Raw genomic sequence first — 27,325 nt, forward strand, 5'->3', positions numbered from 1 at the left:
CCGGGTGCTCTGGTGACCTGTCCAGGGTGTACCCCGCCTTTCGCCTGCTGTCATCTGGGATTGGCTCCAGCCCCCTGCAACCCTGTACGCAGGATAAGCGATTGACGATGGGTGGATGATGAAAGTCTCATTGGATTTCATGTCTCCTATCTTCACATCATTTGACCTGTAGGATGTTATCAGTCGAAGTTAAAGCATCCTTTGCTGTCACTTTGCATAGAGTATGGCACAGATTGACATCTGCCAATTTTAGTTTTTCAAAATCCGTCTCTATTTTTTAGTCTTTGAGTCAGTGTGATCTTGGTGTGTGTGTGTGTGTGAGTGAGCATGTGTTTGTGAATTATTGACTTTACAGCCCAAGTTTCATTAGTTACATTTGTATGCCATTTGAGAAAGGGGAACCTAATAGTGTTGATGCTGCACTTCCACTAAAAGTGACAATCTAAAATAAATGTGGTTAGTAATCTTTTGTAATTGAAAAATCACCGTACACAGCAGGAAAGTCTGACTATGACCGGCCCAAGGAGTCAGTCTTAAAATAAAAAAGGTGGCTTAACCTAATCTGCGGTGTAATGCAAATAAACCACACTCAAACTGAAATAGACAGCTCACGAACCCTGTGACCTAAGATTTAATACAAATGTATAATGACAGCCAGCCTCCCTCTGAATGACCAGCAGTCATTGGCTCAAGCCCAGTCCATTAGAGAGCACACATAGCCTCCAGTGGTTGAATAGAACAGCATAGGTTGTTCCTTGAACCTCAAATGTAGTCTTAAATCACAGAATCTGTCACAAGCTATTCATCTACAGTTTATTCAGCTTTTCTCCGACAGAAGCAAACAGAGAACAATACTGAGCACCTCCGCCTACTGCCTAAGCATAACTGAATATAAGGAGTGCAAAGAAACAGTTATGCGACAACTGGATTAATATTTGTGTGGGCTTCTGAGAGGGTAATCACATTTTGCAAATACAGGAAAAAAGAAAACAATAAACCGCTGGAGGGAGGAAGACGTGTAATTCACTATTAAATGTTCCAGATTTTCTAGGCCAACATAAATGATGAATGACGCAGGTGATGTGCCAGCTTTCAAAAATCAAAGTCTGTTTCCAGGTTTGTGACAAAGAGATTTGGAGTAAAGCATGGCTGCAAAAAGCATGAGAAAATGACTCCAGTTATGCAAAATATTTATGTAAATGGCATCAAAAAACAGCTTCTCAAAATGTGACTGCAGAAAGCGCAGATCATGTATAAAATGCTTTTTCAGGTACTTATACCTTTGCATGGACTATGTTTCTATCCAGAAGTGTTCCCACTGCCCACCTACATATCAGAGAGCAGAAGAAATAGTTGATAGAGATCTGTAGGGTTTTAGTAGACATCATGCTGTGCAGTAGGTGGGCCTGTGTGACAGATCTATAATAGATTAGAGATTTTACAGTGGGCCTGGTTCTAGGGTACAGCTCTTATGCCGTACCTGGGTTGTGATTACATAACTGCTGCACTGAAATGTTGTGCAAGACACATCTCGCCTCTCCAACTCTCAACACCAGCCTCTCTTTTGCTCTCTACCACAGATTCTCGTCAACTGTCCGTTCTTACATGTCCAACTCTCAAAAGTACAGAGAAACACACACACACACACACACACACACACCCACCCACACCCACCCACCCCCACACATCTACAAACACACATGCACACACAAAACATCATGACTCTCTCACACTTACGAACACACACCCCCACACACAGAAACACAAGCCATCTGTTCAGAGGCTTGTTGAAGCGCATTAGTTGTACTTGGCTGCAGGATGAGGTGCACTTTTTCTGTCCTCTATACCCTCCAGCATATACAAGTGTATAGACCCTTAGACTGGGCCTTGACTGAAGTTCATGTGATGAAGCACCTACTTTACTATTATGAGTAATGCAAATGAGAACATGCTGGTAGAATATTTTGAGGTTCTACGGCTGGAAAAAAAAAAGTGATGAAAATGGAAAAGGTAAAACAGGGTGAGTGCACCTAAACTTGTCATGCAGTTAGTTGTGGTGTTATTTTCCCAGGTTTTGAGTTATTGGTTTCTAAGATTTCTGCATAATAATTTGTCTTTCCAGAAACAGTGTCCTAGTTACTTTGACTAATCGACAGACCTCACTATGAAAAGTTTTCATCTTAACTACTTTCTGTTGAAGATATATATACGAAATTGTTTACACTGTGTCCAATGGATTATCCAGTGTAATATAGACTTTGTTTCGGGAAAGAAACATCACCATAGAATTTTTAAACGTAATTTTTTCAGTGCTGGAAACACTGCAAATAAAATTCAATTTCCTCCAGCAGGCAATTAGCTTATCTTAGCATAAACTCAGCTAGTGTTAGTGTTTACTTGGTTAGTCGTGTTTTCACCATGAGGTTGCCAGGCATGGAGACTCCGCAAAATCACTGCACCTAAAAACACTTTTTTATATTTATTCACATCATAGATGGATCACAGTGTTTCTCAACCTTGAAAATGGTGACCCCATTTTTAGGAGCCCAAATTCTCTTGATGCCAGCAGTTTAGGTTTTTGTGTTGTGAATTTCAATATGACATTATTTTGTACAGTAGAGTGGGCTGTGTATGTTAAAAAGATGCTACATACATACATACATACATACATACATTATTTTCAGACCTATTTTTATATTAAGTATATCTAATTAACTTCAAATCTCCAAGGACCCTGTATCGATACCGCATCAAGTAAACCCCATGTTGGGTCCTGACCCAAAAGAAGAGAAACTTCGGTTGATACTTAGTAAGGAAACACGACATTCAATTAAACAATTGCAACTTGAGAAGATGGTATTATCTGATCCACTAACTGTCCACCATGTACAGGAAAACCACAGTCCTCAAATCCATTTTCCATTTCCCCTCTTAGTGAGGATTCTGTATTTGTATGTCATCATGCACTCTTGGCTTTCTATTTATGCTCAGAGAAGCAGGGTGAGCCAGGGTGGCCAATAATATCCAGGCCTACAAGAGTTGTCAACCAGGGAGGAAATGAAATGTGTGAGTCGAATAGAAATCACTGAGAACTGCTGCACAGTTTAAACAAATGAAGGGCTGATGAAATTGGAGTCACAGCCTTTTGAGAGGAGAGTGGCATGGAGTCGAGCTGGTAAGAGAGCAGAGAAAAGACTGTGGTTGTAAGAAGAGGTGAGAAAAAAGAGGAAATGCTTCAAGGAGGTGTGAGAGGTGAAAGAAGTGAGCAACGTGAGACTCATGAGTAAAATATGTAGCATGAGGATGTTGTGTTGCAGAGGTCATAATATGTCACAGCAGAAAAAGCACTCATTAGCGATGGTTGCACTCCATTTAGGTGTAGTATGCATGGTGGTTTTTCAGGGCTCCACAAGGGAAAAAAATGCATCTATGATGCAAGATACTACACGGATATCAGAATACATACCCAATATACCAGATTTGAGTATATTTTGTTGTTGGACATAATTTAGTCCATCTAAATGGCAAAATATTTTAGCACTATTATATACAGTACAACGCAATGCAAGAGTTTTAGGCAGGTGTGGAAAAATTTCAAAAGTAGACATGTTTACAGATTAAATGTATCACTTAACAAAATGCAAAGTGAGTGAACAGAAGAAAAATCTAAATCAAATCAATATTTGTTGTGACCATCCTTTGCCTTCAAAGCAGCATACATTCTTCTAGGTACATTTGCACAAAATCAGGGATTTTGTAGGCATATCGTCAGGTTTATGGTTAAACAATTATACCAAACAGGTGCAAATGGTCACCAATTCAATATGTAGGTTGAAACACAATCATTATTTGAAACAAATAAATCTAAATGTACAATACTGACTTTGTGACATTTTCTTATGATAATTGTTTCAAACTTCCAGTAGCCTCATCAATCTACTTGAACCTAGAGTTGAAATGATACGCTGACTAATCGATCAAGTCATTTTTAAGCATGTTATGAGCCCTTTTAAAGCAAAATCTTATGTTTAAGTTTTGGAGCGTTGGTCCAACAAAACAATTAGTAGCAATTAGTTGACATTACCTCGGGCTTTAAAAACCTGTAATGGGCATTTTTCATGATTTCTGACATTTCATAGAGGATTAATAAAGAAAATAATCAGAAGATTAATAGACAGTGAAAATAATTTGTTAATAGCAGCCCTACCTGAACCAGAGTGTTATAAAAAACAGAACAGATTTGTAAATACTGTTTGACCCAGATCTGATAAGTAAGACGAAAGGCAGAAATGAGTTTAACAAAAAAGGTTAGGTGCAGGAGGATAAATTTAAAGATGAGAGCTGATTGTAAAGACATGATAATTGCCTTTCATTACATTACTACTGTCAAATTGTGTAAGTAAAAGTATGAGTGTATGGTGCTTTTCACTAACGAACAGCCACAACAAAAACAAAGAAAGGTTCCCGCCCTCAGCAGAGCCATTACTCTGCACATTCCACTGCATTATTGTGTGCATGACTTACCAAAGAGCTGGCGGTGGAATATGAACTTCCCGGCGAACATGCCAGTGATGATGGCCAGTATCCAGCACACTACTTTCAGGATGTTCCATCCGAGGCCTGGGTACTTGTTGAAGAGGAACGAGAAGCAGTTGCCCACCACAATCATATGGGCCTCTGTCTGACTGTGAGAGACGGGGTCTTCTGCAAAGACGAGGAAGTTGAAGAAGATGACCAGGTAGGCCACGATGAGACGCGACCATGGGTGCTGGAAATAGTAGCGAAACCGCGCATCTATTTCCATCCTGCTGAGCCCCCCAGCCAAACTACACCTGGCGGTCAGAGAAAAAGAGCAAGAGAGAGGGGGGACAAATTGCTTCTTTCATTCAGATTACATTACACTCACATCAGCAGGGCAGATTAGAGTGAAAACATCTCTCAGTCTGAGATTAGTGGTAGGAATATAGCTTGGTACAGACTGGGATTATGCTAAATTCAGACAACTCCAATAGTTCAGCCACAGTGGCAATACTACACCTACATGGAGATTTCGTCTTTTCCGTCTGGTAAGTGACAGAATGGTCTTTTTCCATCTGGTTAGTCATGCCAACACAGCAAAAAATCAGCAACATGAAAACAGGTTACACTACTGAAAAGGTAATGTGTGAACTACTCTTACAATTCAACAAAAGTGTGTTCTGCAAAATGCTTCGTTTAGGGTTTAAAAGGGCAAAACAGATTGAGGTGTAAGTGTCATACCTGGATAAGGTAGAATCTTGAAGGTCTCAGCTGTAAAGCGATGGCTTTTGAAAGGCTTATCCTCTCAGCCTGTCAGCTCTGTGCTCCCCTCAAAAAACAGTGGCAGCATTACATCTGTGCTTTGCTCGGGAACACCGGCCAAAGCAGCGCTTCAGTAACTTCTAGACAGACCGCCCCTGTATTTTTTAACCAGACTATTTCCATTTACCCATGAACTCCATTCTGAACTCCCCCGCTGTGTCCCCCTGTGACTGGTCTGACCTCGCCGGAATGAACTTCCCAAACCAGTTCCCTGCTTTGAGACCGTTTCCTAAAATACCCCACAGTGGGAATTTGGAATGATGTAATGGCTTCAGGAATAGAGCTGTGTGGCTATTAAATTTCACCAGCATCATGATTGTCTTGTCAGAATGTGCCACCTTGTGTGATTCCACTAATAGGAGGTAGACACTTAATTATCCTGGTAAAATTCACAATTACTTTTCTGTCTTTATCCCACTCTAAACATTAAGAGGAGTGGGCCGCCTCTCTCTGTCGACAGGGGACCTGTTCCCAATTTGAGTCCAATGCCTTATGGCAGGACATGCATGGAGAGGGAAGGGGCCAGAGCACCCAAGGACACCCATGTAAATATGAGGAAAACATGCAAACACCACAGAGAAAGCCTGGGGTATGTGTATGGCATATGGTAGTGGGCTATAACTTAGACAATGATGAAAAAGCAATGAAGACTACTACAGTTGAACTTGCAATATCTGTGACATCATTATCATCATCACCGTTACCACCCTGCTCTTGGTACATTCTCTCAACTCCCTGGCTGTCCTCTAAACCATAAAAATTACATTTGGGCCGGGCAATATAAACAGTCTTAAGTGCTACAGGATATAGACTGAATAGCTCCATTTCTGGTGCCAAGTCTGGCAAATTCTCAATGGACCACCATGTTTCGACCTTAAGTCTGTGACCACACGCATCCCCTCTAATGTCACATCAGTGATGATGCCAAATGTCACATCGCCACCCCTACATATCTCGGAGATAACACACAAGGTTTGACTGGAATTGTTTGATTACACAACTTAAATGTCGAAGCACCCAGTGAGATCCTACCAGTCTGCGCCTCGGTAGTATTTGAACATGTGCGATAACGCTAAATCTCCATCACCATCAACGCACCTGCTCCACACCGTTTTCCTCTCAGTCGACAGCCAGGAGGAGAAGCCCCGCTACCGCACGACTCTGCTGCCACATCAAGCCGACAGCGGCGCTCTAATCGTCCCAAACACGAGATGATAGGGAGGGTTAGGGGAGGAATTATCCAAGCGACCTGTTGTTTGTGTACAACAGAGGGACCCCCAAATCCTTTGCCATTGTGCTGGACTGTCCATGCGCCGGGCGGGCTACCTCAGCTGGGCGGTGCTTCGTCAAAGGGTTCCCGCCGGACGCTGCAGTTTCTGGGCTGTAAACGGGACGCTGCTGCTGCTGCTACTGATGTAGGATGGATTGAGATAGCTGGGTCCACACAGCAAGCACAACATTAGCGCAACGCGACGTGAGCCAAACACGTTGATTCACCACCGTAAAGTCAGAGCCAGTAGAAATATACAACGTCCGCTCACAGCTTTCAAAATAAAACATCATAAATACGGACAGAAGGTTTTGTCAGTTCACACAATCACACAATTACACAAAATAAATAAATTGACGGAGGAATTTGTAATAAGTGAACATTATTATACACACTGTATATATATATATATATATACCACCATTTGTCAGGCAATCTCATTGAGATCAAAATTTATTTTGCAAGAAAGACCTAAATACAGTTGTTTATTTAAATAATGAAGAGGTCAAAACTCCAGCAACACGTGCAGTATAACGAACAACTTTATTGTCATGCCGAAGCGTTTTGGCTTGTGACCTTCATCAGGGCCATCCTTTTTGTTTATTAAATCATTGATGTATCTTTTTTTGTTTACTTATTTTTACATTTGAATACATATTCACACAATACCTAATATATTTTAGCCATGTCAGAATTTTTCTCTCTCAAAAAATGATCATGAAATACTTCAAACTGACAACTATATCAAGATTTGTTGTAAATAAATATTTAGCTGACAAGACTAATTCACAACACATAGCTTACCAGATAACTTATCTTTATATTATTAATAAATTATGTTTTGTTATATCATTTGAACTATAAAATTAGCTATATATGCTTAAATACCAGCTTCAGGACAAAATTGGTCTTGATGGACACAATGCACACCCTTATTTTGAAGACGCGTTCACATCGTTCCCGGTATGACCCTTTCTGTGTCTGCTGTCACACAGAGCTGAGATTTCCTGGTGACAGCATGATTTTGCTGAGCTATTTATTTATTTAACAAGAAGTAGGCGGGACAGAGTGCACAGCCAGGAAACCCGGTGGCTTCCAGATTTTGGAGGATTTCACGCCAAATGAGATGCTGCCATGAGAGGCGGAAATCTCCCTCTTTTCACAAATCAAAGACCTAAATCAAAATAGAAAACTATAAAAAATAAAAATGACTTGCTTTAATCGCGGTCCAACTTATATTAAAATAATGAGAACCAATCTTATAATTGTAGTATACTTCTGTATACATATACTGAACATTTAGAAATAATGTATTTTAACTTATACAATTAAAAGCAGATATGGTACTGTTTACAGACCTCCAAAATAAAACGTAATTATTCATAATGTTGTTATTGTATCCTAATTTCAATACCCAAACAATATCATTATAAATGTCACATAATTATTTACAGCTGCATTGATTTTCTTAGTATCTCTTCAGAACTTTACTGTTTAAAAATGTTAAGGGGAAATTTAAGGTAATAGGTTCCCCCAGTACTGATTAAATACTCTTCTTCTTCTTTTTGCAGTAGTAGTGGTGGTAGTAGGTTCCAGGGCAAAATATTTTGTTGGGCCCCTACTGATTCTCCTCTGTCACTTATCGCATTCAAGTTTCTATCAGGTAAAAGCCACACAAAGACCAAGAAACCAACCATATGATGGTGTAGGCTTACTACATGACCTTTTTCTTCTGGGTCAATTAGTTTGAGGGATTTTGATTTAGCATAATTTTATTGAGGCATGTGCCCCACATGAGCATCTGTTCATCGATCCATTATCTATACGCGCTTATCCATGCAAAATTGCAAGGGGGCTGGACCCAATTCCAGCTGACAGTGGGCAAGAGAGTACACCCTGGATAGGTCACCAGTAAATCACAGGGCTGACACACAAAGACAAACAACCATTCAAACAAACACTCACATTCACACCTAAGGGCAATTTAGAGTTACCTATTAACCTATCAACCTGCATGTCTTTGGTCTGTCTGAGGAAACCCGAGCACCCAAAGAGAACCCACGCAGAAACAAGGAGAACATGCAAATTCTACACAGAAAGGCTTAGGACGACCCACATCCATCCATCCATCCATCGTCAACCGCTTATCCTGCGTACAGGGTTGCGGGGGGCTGGAGCCAATCCCAGTTTACAGGGAAAGGCGGGGTACACCCTGGACAGGTTGCCAGTCCATCACAGCCAAGATCCCACATGAGAATCTTAAATAAAATCCCTCCAAAAGACAGGGTCACACGATTAGGTAATTATTTAGGACCCGCCCTAGAAGATATTGTATTTAGTGCAAATTCTTAAACAATTTTGAAATTAATAAAATTACCTCCAATCAACTGAAAGACAGTGACACTGGAGTTATTGGTGTCCCTGGGGACTAGGGGCTTCAGGGCAATATCCTGCTTTGCCTGGCTGGTAGTCCAGCATGGGTAATTGTAGAAGTAGTAGAATATTTCAGCAGTGGAATGTAACAAAATGTATTTACTGAAGTACTGTGGTAGTACAATATACTGTACAGAGCTATACTTTGCTTTAGCATTTCATTTAATTTCATTCCTATTTTTTTTAATGTTTTCATTTAAGATTGCTTTTACTCCACTACATTTCAGGAGGGAATAATGAACATTTTCATGACAACTATTACTACTTTCCATATTCACATTTTTGCATACAAAACAAATAACGAGCTTGTACAATATGATGCATTGATAGAGATCAAAGGAGTATCAAGTATTTACCAGGGCCCCCTCCTCTATCAGGGGCTACAGTCTTAAAATGCTGTTGTAGCTTAGTCGGAAAATAAATAACAATAGGCTATCAAATAAAATAACTCTTACGTGGGCCAATCTGATTTTGCTTTTGATACTCTAAGTAGGCCTACATTTAGCTTATAATACCTCTACTTTTCCTTGAGTGAAAGTGTTGAATGCAGGACTTTTTCTTGGGGTATTTTTATAGTGTGGTATTGCTAATTTACATATGTAAGTAAGTAAGTAAACTTTATTTGTGCTTTAAAAAAACATTAACATACAAGAAAGAAATCACAGAAGATGAAGTGCCACATGAAGAAAGTGCACAACTACAGTACAATAATACAGTACAAGTACATCAGAATCAGCAGACCGTAAGAGTGAGGGCAGAGAATTCTATAATTTCGGTGCTATGGCCTCTAAAGCTGGAAGCTGGAAAATCGTCTTTGGTCTCACCAGACCTATAAAAACATCACTATAAAAAAAAATATATAGACATATAAAAACGTATAAAAACATCATATTACATCCATGCCGCACATCTCCACACATCTTAGTATAGGGTTAATGTAAAGTCGTCTATTTGAACTAGTGAGTAATCTTGCGGCAGCATTCTGGATTGTCTGCAGATGATCAAGGTCAGACTTAAGTGATGAGAATAGTGCTTACAATGATTAGGCATGTACAAGCATCTCTAATTCAGCAGTTGAAACTACAGATCTCAGTTTACTAATATTTCTTACTTAGAAAAAATAACAAGATCTGAACATTTATTCATAGAATGAATATATATATATATATATATATATATATATATAAATATAAATGTGTGTGTGTGTGTGTGTGTGTGTGTGTGTGTGTGTGTCATGTGATTTTTGATGTTGATGACGACGGATTTGGGCGGGTCTTGTCAATGTAGTCCACTTCCTGCTTCTCTGCCCTGGTTTCGCCTGATCAGCTGCATCAGCCCTTTATCCGACGAAAGACACAATGTCACATCAAACGGGAATTCAAGGTAGATGCGTTTCTTTGCTTCCAATAGCTCTTCTCAGATGTATTATGCTGTGCGAGTGTGAGATTCCCGGGAGAGCTTTAAGTAACTGCAACAATTCATTGCAGCGAGAAGCTAGCGTCAACTTAGCTAGCCTCTCCTAGCTAGCTGTGAGCTACCGTGATGTGTGTGATCAGCGGTGCCCTGCTTGGGCACTTTCAGGACTATGAAACATAATCCCCGAGTCTTTAGCCGGTTTATGACCAACCTAAATCACGGCCACTCTTTATTTTTTCACCACAGTACAAACGCACTGAAAGCTTTCGCTTCTCATCTGAAAGCTTACATCCTGTAACGTTAGTTTAGCCTTCTGAATGGATGGGCGACGCCTTCATTTAAATAAACTGCTGGCCTTGTAGACCTGTGTTTCCATAAATATGTGAATAGCACTGGCATTACCTGCACTGTGTTATTATAAAATGGACTTCAGCAGGGCGTGACGTCCTGGTATTTATGGCAGCAGCACCGCAGAATTGCTTACAGGGTGTTATGTGGTAAAACAACGTGCAAATTAGGCGAGTTTAATAATAGACAGGGAAAGTGGCGATTGTAAACGTCTCTACTAACGCCACTAACATTCAACTACAGTTTTTTTTATATAAATGATCTTAAATCCCCCCAGTCAAAATTAGTCAGGTTACTCTATAGCAGACTAAAGTTTTTAAATCCTTCCAAAACTCTTAAGATTATGCTTCAGTTTATATACAATGTCTATATCTGACAAGACTAGACCTGCAGAGAAAAGTCACAGTCAATCCTAGTGCTTAAGTAGTGCTGATAAAAAACCCTGTGCAAGTTAAAAAAAAAAAGAAAAGAAAAGCATATTGGTATTTAACCATTTGCCTTCCTGTCTGTGTGATAGGAAGCCGTTTTTAAATGTCTGTAGTTCTGCCTTCCAGCATGATTAATCTTATCTAAAAGTGTTACAATGGAACACTCACTGCAACTAAAATCATTAAGAATGAATACAAATTGGAATCTTGCTTTATTGGGTTTGGGGTCAAAGGTGGTCAGCCTTCAGTCACATCTATACAACTGAAGCATTCCTAAGTAAAACCCAACAATCTTCTGTTTACCGTAACAAATTATAGAAAATAGTATCCAGCAGTGGGTTCAATAGTTTTTTTTTTTTAGCTGCTGCTTGTTGTTTCTGCTTAATTCAAGTTTAAATGCAGCATCTAAGGGATACTTGATACTGGGCAATATGTTAAAAACTGCTAATTAGAAGATAGTGGTATGTTCTTTGTACAATGTCTAACATTTTGTTGTTTTCACAGGTTATTAAGCTATTACATGGAAACTTAAAATCCAGGGCTCAAAGTGGAACATTAGCAAGAGTGTGTTGTTGTCATGCAAGCATTAGGGGTCTGACCCCTTCTCTGTCTTTTCTCAGCGGGTAATGATGTGAAGGATATCTTTGCCAATGCCAGGGGAGGAGACCACTATCGAGTCTTAAAGATCGTCATTGAGGATGGTAAGCAGAGTCCCGGAGTTTGTTTACAGCTTACTCTGCCAAGAACACTCTTAACACATACTTCTACTGAAACTTCTGCTAAGGCTGAAATTAGAATAGCAACATGACTAACAAATTCAAGCATTGCTGACATTTTTGTTGCACACATCTGCTTTCCAGAGCAGCTGAGTCTGGGTGCCACCAAGAAAGCATCAAAGAAGTGGGACCAGGAGTATGATTCCTTGGTGCTGCCACTCCTCCAGGATGACGTGCCCTGCTATATTCTGTACCGGCTGGATTCAACTAACAACCAGGGCTACGAGTGGATCTTCTTGGCCTGGTCACCGGACCAGTCTGCTGTAAGAAAACCAAGCCAAGACTGGCTGTAATGAATAGCTTTTCTTTCCTTGCCTTTTATGCTTTGAGTATCAGATGGGCGGGGTTACCATAACAATGCAGACGTTTTTTGAATGCTTGTTTAAAAACTGGATGAATGTGAACAAAAGTGCATTCATTACTTACAAACATACCCCTTTATATCTTGTAGTACTTTACAAATAACCTGGCACTTAGTCTAAACCTTCCATATCTGACTTAAAATGTACCCTCTTAGTGCCTTTAGGTGATGTAAGTGTGTCTTGCTGTGTTGTATCCCTGTTATGCAAATGACTGTTTTGCATTTGTCGTCCTCCTGACTCGAACATTGTCCCCTAATGGTATTGTCATTTGGTTCGACTGAAAGTTGATGAACCACTTGCTTAACATTCCTGCCCTCTAGCTCAAAGCAGAGGGCTTCAGGTTGAGACTTGTCCGGCAGCTTCAAAATCATTTCACAACCAGTGCATGCTGTTGCCTTAAAATGATCGGTCAAGTGTGTTTTCATAAATTCTTGTTAAGAGGAAAGTGAGATCCAATTTTGGATTAGGCATCAAGGCAACTTTAATGTCTAGCATAAAATCGCAAATTAGTTTCACGGGACGTTTAGAGGTACCCTGTGGTGTTTTTGACCACTAGTAGCAATAAGCAGCAATGTTTTTGGATTTGGTTCTCCTTTTTGCTTGCCCTTCATTCAATCTACAGGTGGCGTTAACGCTATGAAACGTAACAATGTACCAACAAATGCAGGGATGAAGAAGATTGCTAGCATGTAAACATGGATGTAAACAACGCAGGTTTCAAAATGATTTTAAAAATTGGCTTTGCGAATGTCTTATTAAGAAGGAAGTGCATACACTCAATGCATTTCAATGAAGTGACACTAAATGTATACTGCAAGTTTGTTTGTTTACAAGGAAACTCTCCAGGGCACTTTTTATCAATGAAGTGTTTTTAAGAATAGAAGCAATCATCCAACACAGTTGCAATTATGTTGTCCCATATTATTCTGTATTATTTCTATAAGATTTCTATATGAAACACTCACAGCAGACCAAAAAGAAAGAAAAGATAGATAAATACAATTCCAGGTCAGAAGCTGCCAGATTCTTACCCATCTTTACAAGCCACCATGTAACAAACAAAAAACTCCAACTTTTCCTCATATTCTCAACAGGTGCGACATAAAATGTTATATGCTGCTACCAGAGCCACAATCAAGAAAGAGTTTGGAGGTGGCCACATCAAGGATGAGATTTTCGCTACAACAAAGGTTCGTACGACAACAGAAACACAGTGACGTGAAAAGCTATTTCATGCACTCAAGCTTAAGTCATAACCTTAAACAAGTTAAGCTTCAATCTTATATGTTTATGGCAACTTATAAGAGCAATGCTGTATAAGTAAGTGTCTATTTAGCTGTATGATGTGTGATTGTGCTATTTTTTGTCCCACCAGGATGATTTGAATCTCAGTGGATACAGGAAATACCTGACCTCGCAGGCTGCTCCCCTTCCCCTCACTGCTGCAGAGGAGGAACTGAGACGGATTAAATTAAATGAGGTGCAAACACACACACACACACACACACACACACACACACACACACACACACACACACACACACACACACACACACACACAAGCAAACAAACATACAAGCAAGTCATTCAAATTTCATTTCTTGGTCAACATTTCCATTTGAGGTCAATTTAGAGGAAACTTCACTGCGCTTGTGTACATAGATGCCTGTTGACAAGTTGTATGGCTTGAGTCTATTCTGAAGGCCTGTTGTCTGTTTCAGTTCTGAAAAGTTGTGGCACTACGTCATTCTTAACACTTCAGTGGGAGAATGTTAACTTACCTCAGCCCCACATTAGTATTCCTCCTAATCACATCTCCTGTGTGTGAGATTTAATTTGTCCTATAAACATTGTAGAGTATCAATGAAGGCCAGCTATGCATCCTTCCAAAACAGCGCAAGGTCAGCAGCAAGTGTGCATATGCTTGCCCGGCATTATCAACACGGTGCAAAGATGCTGATGCATTAAAACAGCAGGATGTTGGCAGAAATGGATCTATTAGGCTTGCACAGCTCACACCCATAGCTTCATGAAAAATATTGTTTACAGTCATAAACCCCATTCAGCTTGAGCAACAAAGTGGTTAAAAAAAGAGCTCTTTGTCTCTTTAGTGTTCTGATCTATTATTTCCATGTTGAGAGAGCTACATGCAAATGCCCTGTGGCTTTGAATACTCGGCAGTGATTCTGCATGGAGCACAGGTGAGCTGTATCATTGTGCTTTGCCTTTGTTGTTTGCAGTGATTAGATGAAGAAATACTGTAATGTGATATCCTTTGCACACTGATTATGACGCCAGCAATGTTTACACTGCTGATGAAGAGGGCTTTAGGGCTGTGTAAGATAGACTCCACCAGGCAGAAAGTATAAAAAGCAGCATGTGAGGTTTCACTTTTCAGACTTTGCTTCAGACTGTTCCTATAAATTTACCCAAATGAGCCTTTCTTCTTTTTAGAAAACCAGCCTATTCTAATTGCTGCTCTCCCCGTCTGCCACATCAACAAGAACTGTCTTTCTTACCATATATGGAAGTGCTTTGAGTAGCGCAGTCCCTCTTCAAAGTATGGTCAATTAAAAGCAGCAGTGCAAATGGGAAGTGAGGTTTGTGCTTGTCCCACTTGACCAGCTGTTGAAGGAAGATAATATATCATTAATCTGTACCGCCTAGATGGAAAAGAGGCTTTGAAATATTTATCATTGCTGTGCCTTGGAGACTGCCTGCCTTTTACTAAGCAGATGGATAAAAGACTCGCAATCCTTTTTGGTATGCGAGGTAGCTACACCGGAGGCTCAATCATGTTTGCACGGCATTTCATTTTATGGGTTACAGGGCTCTAAAAATAGATGCAATCCATCAGTGTAATCCCTCCAGCATTTCCATTTTTCTGTGCGATTTCCTGGAGGCACCTTGTCGCTTCCGTTACAAGCATCTCATTTGTAATTATCATGCTCCCGCATTCAAGCTGCTTGCTGCACTTGTAAACCTATTTTACTTTCTGATGACTAATATGAAGAATATTTATTCTATTTCACTTACCCACAAGTCGTTATGACTCATATCAGTAGAAACCTGTTCATGCTTCTGGCAGAACATTGACTTGTCCCCCTCATATGATGGCATTTAAAGACCAGAGCTGAATTTAAGACTAAATTTGTTCGACCCATGGCTTACAATAGTCAGCATGATGACATACTGTCACCGGCATGTCAACATAATGTGGTCGTGTGTGTGTGTGTGTGTGTGTGGACACATTTTTTTAAACAGTAACAAAACCACATACTTGCTGGACAGCAAAGGTTCTCCTTGTAAATTTAGCAATTTTATTTGAGCATCTTTCTGCATAAATGTGACTGTTAATAAAGAACTGACTTTCTTGAATGTACCTATATGAACAATTATGTGTTATATGAAGGCTAATGAAATATATGCTAAATAATGCACCGATCAGCCAAAGGAATGACCTCATTACTAAGAATGTTTTGTTGTGTGTGCAGGTGCAGACGGACATCAGTGTAGATACCAAGCAGCAGACTCTGCAGGGAGTGGCCTTCCCTATTCACAAAGACGCCATTGCAGCTCTTGAACGTTATAGGGACAAAAAAATCAACTACGTACAACTGGTGAGTCCTTAAGAACCAAAGCATCAGTGAATAGGTGACATTACATTTATTCATTTAGCTGACGCTTTTATCCAAAGCGACTTACAATTGCTATACATGTCAGAGGTCACACGCCTCTGGAGCAACTAGGGGTTAAGTGTCTTGCTCAGGGACACAATGGTGAATGGGTCACAGTGGGGGATTGAACCTGGGTCTCTCACACCAAAGGCATGCGTCTTATCCATTGCGCCATCACCCGACCTTTGCTAGATCGATAATTTGAATAAATTAATTCTCTCTCTTTCATTATGTATTGTTAGAGATGTTTTTGGTCAGGAATTGTTTGCAGACTGACACAATGAATTACTTATTTTGCCCCAAAAAGCCTTTGTTCTTCTCATTGAAATTCAAAGGGCTCATGTCACAAGATCAGATCAGTGCAAAGTACAAAGGAATAATTGTGACATTGTTGCTGCTCTGTCTCGAATTCCCTTTTTGTTTGTTGTCCTAAAAGCTTCTGAAGAAAGCGGTTTCGTTCTGTTCATCCATTTAAGGTTTCCTCCTGACACCAGCAACGATTGAGTAAATGTTTCACTCAAGAAACCCCTGAGATGGAGGGGAGACAGTTTGTTATTCACTGCCCCCCTACCCAGATTGTCTTAATTGGTCAGGAGCGTTCGCCACCAACTTCGAGAGTAACTTTTAATTTCTTTGTCAACAGCAAGTAGATGCCGAACAGGAGCTGATTCGGTTGTGCAGCACTGAACCAACAGAGGTGAAAGACCTGCCAATGAGAATCCCGAAAGATTCTGCACGTTACCACTTCTTCCTCTACAAACATTCCCACGAAGGCGACTACTTAGAGTCCACAGGTGAATAGATTCTCACAATTAATTTTGAACAGTTGACATACACACACACAGCCCTATTATTTCTATGCAGCTACATTTTTTATGTTTTATGTTGGTACTTTCTCTACTCCTCTCATTTTGTAATTTTTATTTGCAGTCTTCATTTATTCTATGCCCGGGTACAATTGTGGCATCCGAGAGAGGATGCTGTATTCCAGCTGCAAAAATCCCTTGGTTGACATGGTGGAAAACAATCTCCAGATTGAGATTGAGAGAAAGGTAAGAAAACTACCTATCATGATAAAAGACGATGATAAAAGAAGAAATCTTGGTCATTTTTGTCACAAAACTTTAAGCCTCTGAAAACTGTTTTTCAAATCAGTATTTCTCCAAAATACTATTCATGACTAAATAAGCAACAAAGTTCAGTGGAACCATCATCATGTGTCATTTATTAGGAGCATTTATCACACCTCAAAACTCCGTTAGTCTGCTTTTTAAGAGCTGGTGGTTTGATCTAGGGCTACAACAGTCAGTAGCTGTGGGAAATGATGATAGGCATTTATTACAGTATTTTCTGTCATTGTATAAACAAAATGATTATTTGATTAATCGAGACCATAATCGGCAGATTCATCGACAATGAAAATAATTGTTAGTTGCAGCCCTATTTTGATGAGATTTGATTCACTGAGAGGTGTCTTCACATTTTGATTCAGATGTTTCGTAATGTAATGTATTTATGGATTATGGACGGATAGTTTATTTAATCCATCACTTATTTCGAAATGAGCCCAGTTCAAACCAGTGAGAAAGACACAAGAGCAAAATCTGTAACGTGAAATAACCAAAAACTTTACAACTGTTTGAAGTTGACTGAGAAAATAGTTTTCGAGTCTTTAAGGGAATGAAAATTAGTATAGTGTGTAGTATGGGTCATACAGAGTTTAAAAATAATATTTGTAACAGATGGACATCAAAAAAGGTAGATCCTTATTTACTTAAAAAAACATATATTATTCTGGTGTGAGTGAAGTGGACTCTACAGTCCATCCGCTCATCATTTTTTTTCTGTTTCCCAGTTGGAGATTGATAATGGGGATGATCTGACCAGTGATTTCCTGTACGAGGAGGTGCATCCCAAGCAGCATGCACACAAGCAGGCCTTTGCCAAGCCCAAAGGCCCGGCTGGGAAGAAAGGTGGCCGCCGCATCACCCGGCCACCCACAGACAAAGAGGAAGAAGATTGAACCAACCTCAGCACCCGGCCACCACCTCCACCCCGAGCACGTTCCATAGTGGAACATTGCCGTGATGGGGGAAATCATATTTGACACGCTTGTTTAAAAGAATAAGTCAACAACTTCAAATTCTCACAAAGTTCACCAGAGACCCAACTATGCACGCCAAGGACAACTGAGCAATGACACACTTCAGAATTTCCATTTGTAGCTTGCCAAATGGAAGCATATTCATGTATGTTAGTAGTCACAAAAATTAATTTACAATGATTCAAAAAGGCTCAAAGACAAACTTGAGGTTTTTACATTTATGCCAACTCTGAGACTTACATAAATGTTAGCGCGACTAATGTGAACTTATGCCAATATGATGAAATTCCCCCATTTTGAGTTCACGTGCTCTAATTCCTAACTTGCATTCCTTAAGTCTGTGTCAATTAATGTTTTTGTGTCTAATGTGTTGAATATATGTCTTCTACTGTTTGCACAAAAGGTGCTCCAAAGCAGAAAAGATATGGTTATTCCACTTGTGTCTATTGATTGATTTTAACAGTGCATTTTATATTGGAAAATTGACTTCTGTTTTGATATAACTGTGGTTTACATGAAAAATCATCTGCTGAGAAACTTATTTTTCTATGCAAGTGCTGTAAATGTACATATTGTAGCTGTGTGATGCTCTATGATTAAGAAACAGTCTGGTCTTTTTCTGGTGATTGTTAGTGTCAGTGAGGATCACAGTGGAAAGAACAGGGGCTTCCAGAAATATTACGTCAATACATCCCATATTTCACAAAGAGGAAGCTAGTCAAACTTTGCTGGTTCCTGTACAAGAAGCAACCAGATAGGAAAGGGAATTGTATAAGTACCTTGGTTAAAATGTTGCCACATCCACTGGTCTGCTGATTAATATTAGACAAACTACTAAGCTCACCTCATGTTTGAAGGGAAAATCCCTTTATATTCATACAGTGTCATTATAATAGAAAAAAGAAATCATGGTCATGGTCTTATTTGTTTTCTTACAAATCTTTCTTTTAGAAGAGGAAAAATAAAAATATTTAAATCATACATTTGTTTGTCTGTTTCATTCATTTTATTCCTTCGACTGTCTTCACAATACATACGTAATAGAAACACTGGCGAGTCCAATTGTTTTCAGCTTTTTAAAAAGATATTAAGCCATCAGAATGTCTCACATAACAGCCTCACAAAATGCTTAATGCTATTACAACATGCGGCCGCATGTTTGTAACAGTTACACAACTATAAAAACTAAGCTGCATGCTTCTTCCAAAAAATATAGTAAATCCTTTTAAATAAATAAAAATAATTGCAGCTTTTTATTACAATAAACTTTTGTCAGTCAAAGTCAACAAGCAACATTCATTTCTCTGTTGAAAAGGACATGAATTTGTCAGTGTGTGCACTTTGACTGGAGCAGGTTCAGAAATCTTGTATCTTCTCTTGGATGCTACACTTCACTCCTGTGCCTCCAACTCCAGCGAGATGCTTTTGACAACTCCTTTAAGCTCCAACAAGACCTGTTGCGATATATGTTATTAACTAAAACAGTCTACAAATCAAAATACAGGAATTGTTGTATTTTATTGTTTACACACAGTTTGACATTACATCAGACAACAGGGAAACTTGTGATCTAATTGAGGCTTCAGCAAATCCCATGCGATTTTCATTCTTCTCAAATTGGCCACTTTTTGATTCCCTTGAAAGTTTTACAGTTCTTTGTGACCTGACCTCGGCACGGTCAGTGAAGCCTTGTCAACAATCTACTTCTTTCACTTCATTGATAAATGGTAGAAACAATATAGCATAACTTTTTTGCAGGTAAAATGTCTTGCTTTATTGTCAAATTAAGACACCGGAGTACAGCCTCAGTTATGTATTTCTTTTATAAACAAAAAATTTAAGAGATTTCACCGGTGCACCAAATCTACAGCTGAAAATGGTCCCAAACAAACATTTTTAACCATCTTCTGTATTATATGGGCTTGGGGCTGAGAGCCACAGACATGCTGGGGAAGTCAGAAAGTATTACATAGTATATAAGACATCGTTGTGTTTGGTTGTTTCATGGGATTTGTTGGGGCTTCCTTCACCAGTGCTCCTGGAGCTGATCATACAGGTATTTCACTCAAGGTGACACACAGAACGTAGTGCAGACGCTAACACAGTAGCTTAAACTATACATTTTAATATCTGCCTTTCCTCACTGTACCTGTTTGATGACTGGCCGTCTGTTTTTCCTCTCGTGGAGGCAGTTACAGGCCAAAGAGTAGACACTCTCCGCATGGCTCAGCTCCCAGTCTCCCATCTTTTTGTCCAGGAAGTCTTCAAAAGTCAGCTCCTCGTCTTCATCATCTATATCATACCTCACCTCCATCTGGGAGAGTGGGGGAGGTAAAATCCCACTACAGGTGACTCAAGGCAATGATACACTAGACAAAAAATTTTGCTTTGTTTTCAAGTTAGCATTATTGATTTTATCAAAATTATAAAAATGGATGTGTATTACCGTCTGAACAAAAGCTGCTCAGCATATAATCAGCCCAGATGAAACTGGCTCATATTCTTTCAATTACTGTTTAATGTCTGTTGACCGACAACTAATTAAATGCAAAGGCTTTAATAAGCTGTAATCGTAGTAACTGTAGCTTGACAGATCCACAGTGAAAGCCTGTTTTGTGCCACTTACCAAGAACTGTGGCTCGCGGTTTTCATCGGCTGGCGGGAGTCCAGACAATAATTCTAACAACACCTGTAGATGGCAGAAAGATGGGGTTAATCACATGACTCTGGAAGACAGAAAACCTTTATTACCTTACCATGTGCCAGGAAGCTTCACAGACACTGTAGTGTTTCCACAGCTGTCCTATTAAGACATATAAGCTTTATATACTGCGATATATGGAAGGTCAGGCAGCTTTATACCGTGCTGATCCCATAAATCATTCAACCAGTGTCATTCAATGGCTAAAATGTTTGACATTTATGAGTTCTATTTTCACAAATGGGAAGAAATGTATACTATAATGTTTATGCCCTCCAACTATGGATGTGTCAGTAGTTTAAGAGGACCTTGCACTCAAGTAAACTGCTGAGTTGTGTTCAATAGTTTACATTACCGTTGCAGTTTCTCCTTTCCTGCCGTGATATCCCTATCTGTGTGTGCATCTCTGGGTGCATGTGTGTGTCTGCAAAATGCTTACCACTCCAAAGCTAAAGACATCAGATCTTGGCGTGATCTCTCCTCTTAGCGCCTCAGGTGCCATGTATGCACGGGTACCTACAATCCTATCCGTCATCATGGTTGTCGATGTCCTCTTGGCTGATGCTCTCGTCAGTCCAAAGTCTGAGATCTTTGCCACTAAATTTTCATCTAACAGAATATTTGCACTAACAAGACAAAAAAAAGATTATGAGCACAATGAGCTGTGAAACATCAAATTCAGATCTTTCTACTCTTGTAAAAGAAATAGTTCCACATTTTGGGAAATCTGATTGATACCACTCTCATATCTCTTTGTTAAATCTACAGAGAGTTAGCTTAATTTTAAGACTGAAAATGGGGGAAAACAGCTATCCTGGTTCTGCCTGAAGGTAACAAAATACATGAAGTGTAATTGGGTTCTAAGAGCGGTATCAATGTTTCATCTAACTCTCAGAAAGAAAGTCCCAATTTCCCAAAACGCTGAACTATTTCTTTAAGAAAAGATCATTTAAAGGGCACTGCTAATGAGGAAAGACATAACTTTATGTACCTTTTGACATCTCTGTGGACGTGATGGTTGCTGTGCAGATACTCCAAACCTCTTGCTGTCCCTTCAGCTATCAAGCATCTCTGTTGCCAGGACAGTGGAGGACTTCCATCCTAAAAGGACAAAAGTTCTGTATGAAATTAAGTTCTGTATGAAAAAGGGACAAAGTACTAGAAGGCAGAGTGTGTAGTATAGACAGTGCTTACCAAGCAAGCTATTCGGTCTAGCAAGGAACCATTGGCCATAAAGGCATACACCAAACATGGGTGCTGTCCATCACAACAAAATCCAACCATGTCAACCAAGTTCTCATGTTTCAACCTGTGGAACAAATATATTTTCAAATATATGAATCATTATGTTAACCTACGTATGCTGGGCTTAAAGAAATTGTTGGACATTTTGGGAAATACGCTCATTCACTTTTTTTACTGAGAAGATTGAAACCACTCACATGTCTGTAAGCTTAGTTTAGCATAAAGACTGGAAATAATACGGGTAACCTAAAGTTAACAAAATCTGCTCACCAGCATCTCTGAAGTTGCATGTTATACCTAATTTGTTTAATCTGTACAAAAAACAAACCTTAGCTGTGCTAGTAGGCAGAGGAAAAGCTAGCCGTTTGCCCCTGTAGTTTTGGTAAACAACAGCCATAATTGGCCACAAGTGAAATGCTGAATGGTACAACATTGTGGTTAAGGTAAGGGTTACAAAATCAGCGAACCAACTTAGTAATGTCAGTTACACAGCAATATCTATAATATTAGCCACCACAGGCTGCTGGTCATACTAGACCAAGTAAGGCTGTAGCAGTAAAAGGGCGCATTTTACTGATTATGAATTCAACTATTCATCTGTACGAGGACATATGTTTTGTTTCAAAAGTTACAGTCACTTGAAACAGACTTTTAACAGACAAATTGGTGTTTTTTTCTCAAAATCTCAAACTAATCTCGAATTAATACGTATAGATTCCTCTGTGACGTTGACAATTTAATTTCAATGTACATCCCTCTAACGCTTCATTGTTTATGGCAATGTTATCAGTAAAATAACCTGCCAATTGCACAAAAGATAAGCTACAATGACATTTACATTTACTGACTGACCAAGATCTGTAACAACCATTTACATTTATTTCACAAGTTTGATTAAGATACCCACTTGAGAAACAGCTTGTCTGCTCTAGCTAATAAAATGTAAAGGCTGTGAGATGTCTGCGAGTCACTCAAAAGCAAACAGACAAGGATATAGACAGAAGACAAAACATACACTTTCAGAGTTTGGATCTCTTGGCTGAACTGAACTCGCAGCTCGTCCAGGGAGACATCCTCCATCTAAGTGAGTAAATATTTTGCGTTAGTAATTTAGAAGGTCTTCAAAAGTAAGATATGGGCACTAAAATACTTTCACTTACTGGATTGAGCTTTTTCACTGCAACAGGTTTGTCATTCAAGAGACCTTTGTATACAGTGCCAAAGCCTCCCTCTCCGAGCCTGCTGCCGCCGCCCGATATCGGACGGTCATCAAAGTTGCCTGTAATCTGCAAGAGCTCATTGTACAAGAAACTGGAAAAACCTAATGAGGCACACACAGAAAAGGGTCATTAACCTTTCTGGTTAAGGCCCCATTGCTGCCACCTGTGGGTCAATGTTATACATTTACTAAAGTAGAATTCTGAGTAATTCTAGTATTTCCAATATACTTTATATATGTATAATATTGTACGTTTTACTTCTGAACATTTATTTGGCAGCAATAATTATAGGTTACTTTGCAGATTAACATTTTACACATAGAATAGTAGTAGTTTATAAAATATGATAGATTGCTGCAAATTCCACTAACAATATATGAAGTATTGAAAATTCGCTTCACCTCCACCAGCAACATCAAATGACTACCCACATTAATGCAACCACACTAATAATTGTGTGGCCACATTGGGTCATTTTTCTGCATAATAAGTACTTTTACTTTTGATACTTTAAAGTACATTTTGCTAAGTACTTGCACACATTTGACTTGTATTGGAGTAGTTTTACATTGTTGCAATGCAGATTTTACTGGAGTAAAATATCTGAATGCTTCTTCTTCCACCACTATTTATTTAGAATTAGTTTCAACCCCTAATCCCACACAAAAGAGATATGATATTTCAATTAAAGTCAAAACAAGCACACAATGTTATTGAACCTGATGTTGCGGTTTTCCACTGTCAGTAACTTCACAACCTCCTCTCATGTACAGATCACCATAAAGGACAATATGCATAAAAAAATATTGTATTTATACCAGCCAGTGTCAACATAATCGGCTTAAAATGTGGATTTACTGTGCCCTCACCTGTGTGGCCGGGTTGACTGCTCTCCAGTAGAATGTGTGGTTGCAGAACAGAGCTGACAGATGGTGGCTGTGTCTCTGCCTCTTCCAGTAGTCTAGTTGGAAGGGCACTGTATGTTTCTACTGCTGGAGAGGCCTGCTGTGTCACTGCTGAGATGGCCTCTTCCACTTTGTGTTGACAAAAGATAAGACAGAGAAATAAACAGTTTATATGTAAATGAAACTGTCCCTGACAAAAAATGCAATAAAACTAAAACTATTTAAAAATTCATTAAAATTGACCATGGAACATGTTGAATGTGTCACATTTTCTGACCAAAATGAAAAAGATGGGACATTTGAAAACACTTTTGATGTGGAGGATGTAACCTACTATTGGTGTTACTTTTAAGAATTTTTAGCCAAGGTTATACGCCTATTATATAGTCAATAGTTATTATAATGCTTCAGAAAAAAAATCATACCAGGTAGCAGAACACTAGCAGCAGCTAGTAACTTGTGACTCTTCAAAATGTCCACAAGTTCACCCACTGTACTGTTGGTGGTCCCCCAGTCAGCCAGCAGCTCCACTGTGGGACTTTTACCCTGTGCAACAAGGCCTTCAAATCTCCTGATTGATAGATAGATAGATAGATAGATAGATAGATAGATAGATAGATAGATAGTGTGTGTGCAAGCATTCTTAAAACAATAAACAGTAAATAACGTTACATCAGCTTGTCTGCCATGTCACCAGCTTTCATCACCTACCTCACATGATGCTGAGAGTACCTATACTCCCCACTCGGCTGCCGTATCGACGCAATAACATCTTTCCACCTGTCTTGAGGATCCAAAAAATCGGACACTTTGCGAAGTAAACTATAACTGAGGTTGCGAATGTAAGTACCGGAAGTTACTGACTTATTCATTCTACCAGAAAAAGCTAACACAACCTGAGTTTTGGTTATACTGACATGATGTACAACAACCAGAGCCGTTACGGGGGTTTATTGTCCTCCGTTGAGTGCACCCGTAAAAGCAGACCATTAGCAAACTGATACTTTACTTACAGTTCAGTAAAATGTGACTTTCCGATATTGTGCAACTTCCCCAAACGTAACACAGCAGGCATATCCCACTAAAAGTCTCCACCTTCAATGCGGAAATACAAGCAGGGACAATAGAAAAGGTACTGTGCACCATCCGGAGGTCGGTGAGATCCACTGTTTTTAATGTATTTATTTATTTATTTGTACTTAGGCACTAATAAGCAGGCAGAAAAACAGAAATGGAGACAGATATCCTGTGCTTACCTAAATGCTTGTTGTATAACAGTGCCCTCTAGTGGACAATAAGGAGAATACGCTTAAGTTTGAGTGAGAATATATGATTTTCAATGACGACGATGATGTACAGGGATTACTTTTAACAGGAAAATGCCAGTCTATAACAAAAATCATATGACACAGAAGGGCCACCATACCACATGTGCTTCACTGTCTGTGTGACTGTCATCTCTATTTTTGGTTCAGCATACCAGCAGAAGTCAGGGAAGTATTGTGATATTATACCTTAGTAAAAGAAGCATTATCCCACTGTAGAAATAGGCTACTCTTTTACAAGAAAGTCCTGCATTCAAAATTAAGTAAAACAATGAAAAGTAAAAGTACTCGCTGAGGAATGACCCCTTTGAGGGCATTAATTATTATATATTTTACATGATTGAATTATCAATATTGATGAATACATATGAATACAACTGTGTTATTCTCTGTACTGTCAGTGTAACGTTAGAGCAATAGCAAGTTCCAGTCAGGTGTTATTCTGCCTTTTTTTGTGGATTGTGCATTTTAATTGTGTTGCTGTTAGTCTCTCTCTTGCTCACCTTTTCTCTTTCTGCTGGCAGTACCTGATTTGTTTTTATCCCCATGGATGTGGATGTATGCATGGTATTGCTAGCTGAACAGGAGCAGGTAAGAACTAGCCAACACTGTATGTTTACTTACTGAGCAGGTTAGCTGGTTCAGCTAAAACCACTGGCCATGCTGACAAAGTACACCAAACACATCACAGGAGAAAAACCTCTGAGACATATCCTCCTCTTTCAAAACTTCAAGCTGCATGAAACAAACAACCCCATCAAACCCAACCTGTGTCAATCACCATTGGCAAATTTGGAACCATTTGACCTCAAGGGCGTGAATTGTCCTTTTTCTTTGTCTATTAGCAATACATGATCTGTTTATAGAGTGTTAGTAGCTATATACACTGTGTTTGTTGAATTGTGATCAGTTCCATGTGGACTGGATGGCCTGGCTGTACAGCTGGATGGGTGGGGGATTATTTGCAAGGTGTGTGTGTCTTTGTACGAAAAACATCATACTTTAAAACTAAGCATTTTATTTTAGTGAAATTAAAACCAAGTAGACACATGAAACAAGACTAAGTCTGCAGCCACGCCAGCGGCTCTGTGAGACTGTACTTGTTAATGTTTGCTTGCTAACATGCTCATGACAATGCAATGACAATGCTAACATGCTGATGTTTAGCAAGTATAATGTTTGCCATGTTCACCATCTTAGTTTAGCACTATACTCAAAGTCTAGCTGAGGCTGATGGGAATGTCATTAGTTTTGCAGGTAATTGGGTATGAACTAAATTGAAATGTTGAAGACGTTGCAAGAAAGTGACTCACCAAAGCTAGTATGATTTATCCTAAAGAGGACATGAATGTCTTTTTCAAATTTCATGACAATCTAATAGTTGTTGAGATTATTTCAGCCAGGACCAAAGTGGTGGATCGACTGTCATGGTTAAAAAAGCAAGCATGGTTAAAAAATGTGTGCACAAAACAGATGGAAATAAAATTAAAATAATTTTCTTTTCTTTTTGAGTTGCTGTTGTGCTGGTGATGGTCTACCTTCCTTTTTGGATGAAGGTGCGATATTTGATGACATCTAGCTCTTGTTCCTATGAAGGTTGAATGCACTTATTGTAAGTCATTTTGGACAAAAGTGTCTGCCAAATTAATGTAATATATCAACAAACTACAAAAACATGTAAATACTGATATAAAAACTCAGCTTCAGGTTCAGTCATCTGGAAACTATGTGAAGCTACACATGGAGGGAAACAGAATTACAAAATTTAATTGAAA

The 27,325-nt window shown here is 39.2% G+C and overlaps 3 protein-coding genes across 5 annotated transcripts in view; 1 reads left to right on the forward strand and 2 right to left on the reverse strand.

Moving 5' to 3' along the window:
* tmem117 (transmembrane protein 117) overlaps positions 1-6,861 on the reverse strand; it is a 44,355-nt gene extending 37,494 nt beyond the window's left edge. Inside the window, exons 1-3 of one of the 3 annotated variants that reach the window (XM_038706498.1) lie at positions 5,260-6,860; positions 5,042-5,093; positions 4,525-4,832 (exon numbers count right to left, since the gene is read on the reverse strand). In XM_038706498.1, coding sequence (XP_038562426.1) covers positions 4,525-4,832; positions 5,042-5,043 — 310 coding nt within the window. In that variant the 5' untranslated portion in view covers positions 5,044-5,093; positions 5,260-6,860. Of the gene's footprint in view, positions 1-4,524; positions 4,833-5,041; positions 5,094-5,259 lie in introns of all 3 variants that reach the window. The other 2 variants (XM_038706500.1, XM_038706499.1) reach the window with 2 other exon arrangements.
* Positions 6,862-10,401: 3,540 nt separating this feature from the next.
* Positions 10,402-18,590, forward strand: twf1a (twinfilin actin-binding protein 1a). Its single transcript, XM_038705644.1, has 9 exons — positions 10,402-10,426; positions 11,856-11,936; positions 12,096-12,274; positions 13,468-13,563; positions 13,749-13,853; positions 15,868-15,993; positions 16,694-16,844; positions 16,981-17,102; positions 17,906-18,590. Exons 1-9 carry the CDS (start codon positions 10,402-10,404, stop codon positions 18,071-18,073), a joined length of 1,053 nt encoding a protein of 350 aa, XP_038561572.1. The 3' UTR covers positions 18,074-18,590.
* Positions 18,591-19,141: 551 nt separating this feature from the next.
* On the reverse strand, positions 19,142-25,360 carry irak4 (interleukin-1 receptor-associated kinase 4). The gene is made up of 11 exons (XM_038705643.1): positions 24,937-25,360; positions 24,651-24,796; positions 24,190-24,354; positions 23,261-23,421; positions 23,116-23,180; positions 22,050-22,164; positions 21,847-21,956; positions 21,295-21,481; positions 20,781-20,843; positions 20,304-20,468; positions 19,142-19,608 (listed from the first exon to the last, which is right to left on the reverse strand). Exons 1-11 carry the CDS (start codon positions 25,095-25,097, stop codon positions 19,546-19,548), a joined length of 1,401 nt encoding a protein of 466 aa, XP_038561571.1. The 5' UTR covers positions 25,098-25,360; the 3' UTR covers positions 19,142-19,545.
* Positions 25,361-27,325: the final 1,965 nt, after the last annotated feature.

Source organism: Micropterus salmoides, unplaced genomic scaffold (assembly GCF_014851395.1).
Source record: "Micropterus salmoides isolate LMB-PRFRI ecotype aquatic unplaced genomic scaffold, ASM1485139v1 Ms_hic_scaffold_8, whole genome shotgun sequence".
NCBI classification, from domain to species: Eukaryota; Metazoa; Chordata; class Actinopteri; order Centrarchiformes; family Centrarchidae; genus Micropterus; species Micropterus salmoides.